Genomic DNA, 6,588 nt, shown 5'->3' on the forward strand with positions numbered 1-6,588 from the left:
GGCGCGACTTGAGAAAGCCTCGCAGAGTGACGAGTGGGGGACCCGAAGGCCTGTGTCCCACACCCCGCGCCTAGGCACTACCCTGGCTGGTGCCCCAGGACACTTGGCTGTCTCCTGCCACCGTAGGACTCTAGAACCTCCAGCGCCGGAGGTGCATTCCGTCCCCTCCGCCGCCACCACCAGGAAACAATCAAAAATTTCAATTTAGGGTTTTTCCTGAGTGAACAAGAGCCTAGAGTCTTTTGTTCAAGACTGGATTTAATCCTTTGTTGTGTGCTCCGTATATGTTTTTGAGAAATTTGGTTTTTTACCTTTGATTTCTGATTTTCGTTTTTACAATCCCTCACCTGTGTATCATCATCATCACTATATTATTATTATTTTCTTTCCCCGCATTGAGCTTTGGCCTGCGGGGGAGAGGGAGGACTCAGAAGCGGAGAACACGAAGGAACGATGTACCAGAGTCTGGCCATGGCCACCAACCACGGGCCCCCTCCTGGGGCCTACGAGACAGGTGGGCCGGGCGCCTTCATGCACAGCGCTGGCGCTGCGTCCTCGCCGGTCTACGTGCCCACGCCGCGGGTGCCCTCCTCTGTGCTGGGCCTGTCTTACCTCCAAGGCGGAGGCAGTGGCTCTACGTCCGGAGCCGGCTCGGGAGGCAGTTCCGGGACTGCCCCGTCAAGCGCCGGGCCGGGAACCCAGCAGGGCAGCCCCGGCTGGAGCCAGGCAGGAGCCGAGGGAGCTGCCTACACCCCACCGCCGGTGTCGCCGCGCTTTTCTTTCCCGGGGACCACTGGGTCCCTGGCGGCTGCCGCTGCTGCCGCCGCGGCCCGGGAAGCAGCGGCCTACAGCAGTGGCGGCGGGGCCGCAGGTGCGGGCTTGGCGGGCCGCGAGCAGTATGGGCGCGCCAGCTTCGCCGGCTCCTACTCTAGCCCCTACCCAGCTTACATGGCTGACGTGGGTGCGTCCTGGGCCGCGGCTGCTGCCGCTTCCGCCGGCCCCTTCGACAGCCCGGTTCTGCACAGTCTGTCCGGCCGGTCCAACCCCGCTGCCCGCCACCCCAGCCTCGGTGAGTACTGAGCGTGGGCTCGCTGGCCTGGGAGCGTTTGCGGGCGGAGCGGAGGCAGGCTCACGCCCTGTTTGGAGCGGGTATTTAATTTTTCACTAGTAGGGTTCAGAGGCGCGTTGATGCCATCGAGTTTCCAAGGAAGGTAAACCGGAAAAAGAGACTGGCTGCGTGGAGTAATTGCGGTGGTGCCGGTCATAGCACCTAGGAAACCAGATTTGTGTTCAGCGAGGGCCGGCCTGCTGTGAGATTCTCTTGAAAGCCAGGGAAGACTGGATGGTGACACGGCCTGAGTGACGGGCTCAGCTGTGAGTCCTCCGCTCTGCTCCAGGTGTTGGGTCTATCTGGGCCCGACGTATGCCTGGGCAGTGGCTGGTCTGTAGGTGACTCTATGGGAGGCCAACGGAGCTCACTGAGAGACGGGAGAGGCGCGGGTATTCCCATTTCCTCCCGGTCCTCCTCTGGGGCTTCCGCGGGGAACTGACTAAACTGGCTTGGGCCGGAGATCTTCTGTGCCATTTGTTGGCCCAGATGGAGGATCCCTCAGGGTGTGAGATAATTTTTCTGTTGGGGATTTCACACTGGGAACAAAGGAGGCTCGAAGCAAAGGAGACCACCTGTGAGGGGGGTTGAACTGCGGCTAGAACCATGTGGGTGTTTTGGGGTTATGCTGCCTGCCAGAGGCAGACGCTGGACCCAGAGCAAATGCATCAAAAGCCCACTCTTGTCCATGTCCAGAACACAGGAAGCACAGAGGGCTTCTTTTTAATGCCTAAGGTAAATGAAGACTTAGCTGCGTGGATGTGTTGAGCCCCTCTTGTCCTGAGGTCCAGGGTTAGGAATAACTGTAGTGATGGGAGCAACTTAATATTTCCATGGAATGGCAGGCCTTGAACAGACTCCAGATATGCCCCGTTTCTCCTCAGTTTACAGGTGAACGAACTGTGAGGTCTGAGAAAGGGCCTGGACATTGTACGCTGAAAAAGAATGGGAGGTGGCAACCACTAGTTCAAAATGAAGACCATCTCTAGTCTTCTGGAATTTTAGCAAGGGAGGGGAAAATCCAGTTTGGATTGAGATGGCTTTTGTGGGGGAGGGAAAACCAGGCTTGAGAAACGAAGTTAACATTTATTGACTACCTACTAAGTGCTAAAATGTTTTTACTTTTGTTCTTACTTTGAAGAGGAAAGCCTTTCTCCCTCCCAGTTTCCAGTCTTGGGCTAGCTCAGAGGAGGGCTCCAGCTTTGAAAAGCTTTTAAATTATCCTCTGACCCAAGGTCCCCAGGAGGTTCTAGTCAAATACACATCCCAGGTAAACTGATTAACCGTGGAAGTGGCGCCGGGGCTGGGTTTGTGGCTCCCAGTGTGCCCCTCCCCTCACAGGGAGCCAGACGGCACTCCCCAGGGAGGAGGGGCAGTCTGCCCGGAGCCTGGCGGGAGGATCTTTGTGAGATAGCTGGTAGTGCAGATCTCCATACAATGGCAGCTTGAGGTGGGAGTGTTGGGGTGGGGACACTTTGCCCCTGCAGTCTTAGAAACTTTCCCTTGGGCCTCTGACTTAAAATGGGGAGAAAGGGTCCCCATAGTTCCGCTTCTTTCAGTTTAGAGGGTTGCTTTGTAACCTCTATAATCCCAGAGTGACAATTTGGTGTTTGGTTAAGCAAAAGAGAGAAACTCAAAGTCCAGAGATGGAGGATACTTTTTGGTCATCAGAGTCACAACTGCAATAGTGTTAAAAAGCGTAACACTCACCCTGCCACTTAAAAATGTAACCCATAATGGTGCATGCAAGTGTTGAAGTAGTCTCCCGATTTCGGTGTCAAAAAATGGCAAGCTGACCTTCAGAGAGCTCCTTCCTTGCCAAGTGTGGCCTGTCTCTCACCAGTTCATGAAGTCCCACCTGAAGAGAGTCCCTTGGGTCTAGCCTAGCAGTTGGATTTTCTCTTCTGCATATAACTGTCTTAAATGGTAAAGTCATGAAGGTTTCATGTCATCTTTGTGAGGAAACACTATGCATGTTAAATTTTTGCATTTAGATCTTCAGTGTGTTTTGTGTGTTACTTATATAAAAGTAAGTGAATATAATCGTGCTTTTTAATATGTTCTTCCTATCACACGGGCCTTCCTGTATTTACTCACAAAGGCTTACTAGGCCTTTGTGAGTACCAATACCTGCCATATTAGCAGACACACATTGAGTGTTGCAGGATGATGATAAGTGATTACTAATTCCATTGTATTTATTGAGTGCTCATGTGTTGTTACCACAGGGCCCTAAGATGGCAATATAGTATGGCAGTACTAGCACAGGCTTTTGGAATCAGACAAACCTATGTTCAGTTTTAGGTGTCCCAAGTGATCTTGGGCAAGTCAATTAACCTCTCTCAAGCTTGCCTCTTTTTCTATAAAGTGAAATAATCATAACTCCTTTTAGTGTTGCCTTGAATTTTAAAAATAAGGTGCTGTTGATGAAGTACCTGGCTTTGGCCCCTCGTAAATGATGGCTATTTTATTAAATAGTTCCTTGGGGGTACTCCCTGTCATGTTGGGTGACCAATCCTGGTTTTCCGGGAACTGAGGAGTTCCCCCAGGACATGGGATTTTTAGTGCTAAAACTGGGACAGGGCGTGGCAAACTTTGATGGTTGGTTTCCCTAAACATACATGAAAATGGATAAATGACCTAGAGAAGGCAGAGGAAGGAACCACTAGATGTCTAGGAATCTGGAAATCTTTACCAAAGTGGTGACATTTACATTTGGTCTTGGAGGATGAGTAGGGATTTGCCAGGAAAAGAACCTGCAATTAAAGAAGAAAAGATATGCCCTCATTTATCTACAGACTCTGTAGTACCATGAAATAAATACGACACAGCTTGACTTTTGTTTAAATTATATATTTATCACAGACTGATTTACCCCCTTAAACTGAGAAACTGTTTTTACTTTCAATAAGGAGAAATAAGAGAACACTTCTATTTTTCTATGAAGTATTAACTGCTTCAATAATAACAATAGTTAATATCTTGCTGGAGTTGTTACATTGGTTATTGGGATAAGGCAAAAATCAAAGTAATAAAATCTATCAGGGGCATCTGTAAAGTCCCGCATTTAGGTTGGAAGAATTATTCTGCCTTGGCTATAATGTATGTGGACCTTAACTAGTTTCAAGTTCAGTATCAGCTAAGACCCAGAAACAACTGTTGAAATTGATAATTAGGCTGCATTCATGGGATTCTGTGATCTTATTGAGGGTAGGTATAGAATCTTACTCATATTTAAGTGCCTGGCACACGCTGGGCACTTAGCAAATGTTTGGGTAGAGATCTAGAAGGTAAATACCTAGGTACTCTGCCCTGGTCAAACAACATACAATGACTTGTTTCTAGTCCTTAAAGAGGCAAACTGGACAGCTGTCAGGGAAGAGGAGCCAGGATGGGGGAGGTTCTGGAAACGTTTGGGAACTACTGAAGGAGGAAGAAGGGATGTTTAGGCGATAGAAGAAGTCACTAGGTGAATAAGAGAGGTAGGGACAGGGTGATTGTGTAAACATATTTAAAGAGGAAAAGGAAATGACCTTTTAACTTTGTGTGAGCAGATACTAGATTTGAGAAGAACATTTTCTCATACATAATTGTAGTTGTTTGGAAAGGGAATGACTTGTCTTAATAATAACCCATGGGCACTGAAAGTGTTTAAGTAGAGACTACACTGCCATCTACCAGAGGAACTGTAGAGGGAGTTCTTGCATTTCAGAGGGGTAGGGTCCATTTCATTTGTGTGTGAGTGCGTTATTTATCTATAGCAGGATAATATAGCTGTTTCGTTTTATGAAACCCATTCCCAGTGGTTACACAGGTATATAAGTTTGTCAAAACTTATTGAAATATACTGTTTAAATGGGAGTATTTTATTGTAAAACACCTCAGTAAAGCTGATATTTTAAAAAAAGAATTAATACATGTGAATACTTTACGGCTGAAAGAGAGACTGAATGGAAATCATATGTAAATAATACTTTGAAGGAAATAGCATGGTGATGTGACTGGAAAGACTATGAAAATATGCTTTATGATAGAATAACAATTCTTTTGAGCAATAAACAAGCAGTTATACAACATTGTATTTTCAAAGGATCTCAGAAATTTCTAATCATTTAAGGGTTAATGAAAATAACAATAAAATACCTATGTATCATTCAGTGTTTCTGAAACAATTTCTTTAAAAGAAGTTTTGTCTCATTAGGTGGGGTGGTATTTACAGTGTTCTAAGAGTTCTAAGGTATAAGTCAAGGGAAAACTCCGAAGTATTTTCTAGATCCCTTGGAGGGACTGCTTATCAACTAAACTAGCTGATTTCTGAGGCAGTTCATTCATATAGGGAACTTTGTCAGATCAACTTTGAGTAGCATGTTTGGCTAAAGAATGATTTGTCAGTCTTTGGGACAAGCAGCGTTGTTTAACTTTATGGTTACCACCCTGGGTAGGTCAGTCAGAGTTGGGCCGGGTCTGTGATGTATGTTGAGAACCAGTTAAATGGGGAAGGTGTGTTGGGGTGGACAGGGGTGTGTCACTAGCTCTAGTGAGATCTGTCACATGTCCATTGTGTTCCATCAAGTGGTTGGGCCACATTTGGTAGTACTTTTTAAGCACTCAGGTGGAATGATGGGCGGAGACAGTTTTAGATAACACCTCTGTATCCCTTCCTATTTTTGTTCTTATTTAAATGCATTAAGAAAATAAACATATTCTGAGATGTGGAAAACAGGAACTCTGACACCTGTAGATGAAAGTGTAAATTGGAACAACCTTCATGGAGAGCCCTTGCCGATATCTGTCAAATTAGAAAGTATCATACCCTTAACCCAGAAATTTGACATCTAGGATTATTCTACAAATATACTGATACATATTATTACAGCACTGTTTGTAATCACAAAAGTTATAAAAAGACTAAACATCCATAATTGGGGGGCTGTTCGTATACATTATGGTACATACAAACAATATAATATTTATGCCTAAAATGTAGGCATAAAAAATTAGGATGTTCTTTACATAATGGTATGAAATCCTCTCTAGACATTTGTAAGTTTAGGATGTATATATTGCACTATACTGTATGTAAAAAAAGGAAGAAAAGATTATATTTATTTGAAGATATGTAAATTATTTCTGGAAATATTAACAAGGAATTGGTAACATCATTGTCTGTGGGGAGGATAACTGGGTAGGTGAGGAATAAGAGTGAGAAAAGGACTTTCACCATATACCTGTTGGAACATTTTGGATTTTGAAACATGCAAATGTATTACCTATTTTAAAAAATATGTTAAACCAATTAAATTTTTAAAAAGAGATTGGTAGTATTCCTGAGTCAACTTCCTGAAAATCTCTCTCCCTTTTTTTTTTTTATGTTTTATTGCACTTCAGGTGAAGGTTTACAGAACAAATAGTTTCTCATGAAACAGTAGTACACATATTGTTTTATGACATTGGTTAACAACCCCACAACATATTAACCC

General features: G+C 45.1%; 1 protein-coding gene across 2 annotated transcripts in view; it reads left to right on the forward strand.

Annotated features, from left to right (window-relative positions):
* The first annotated feature begins 380 nt into the window (after positions 1 to 380).
* Positions 381 to 6,588, forward strand: part of GATA4 (GATA binding protein 4) — a 72,304-nt gene continuing 66,096 nt past the window's right edge. For both annotated transcript variants that reach the window (XM_012557225.1, XM_004382207.1), the window contains exon 1: positions 381 to 1,069. In XM_012557225.1, the coding sequence (XP_012412679.1) occupies positions 454 to 1,069 (616 nt within the window). In that variant the 5' untranslated portion in view covers positions 381 to 453. The remainder of the gene's footprint in view (positions 1,070 to 6,588) is intronic.

Source organism: Trichechus manatus, unplaced genomic scaffold (genome assembly GCF_000243295.1).
Source record: "Trichechus manatus latirostris isolate Lorelei unplaced genomic scaffold, TriManLat1.0 scaffold00091, whole genome shotgun sequence".
Lineage (NCBI taxonomy): Eukaryota > Metazoa > Chordata > Mammalia > Sirenia > Trichechidae > Trichechus > Trichechus manatus.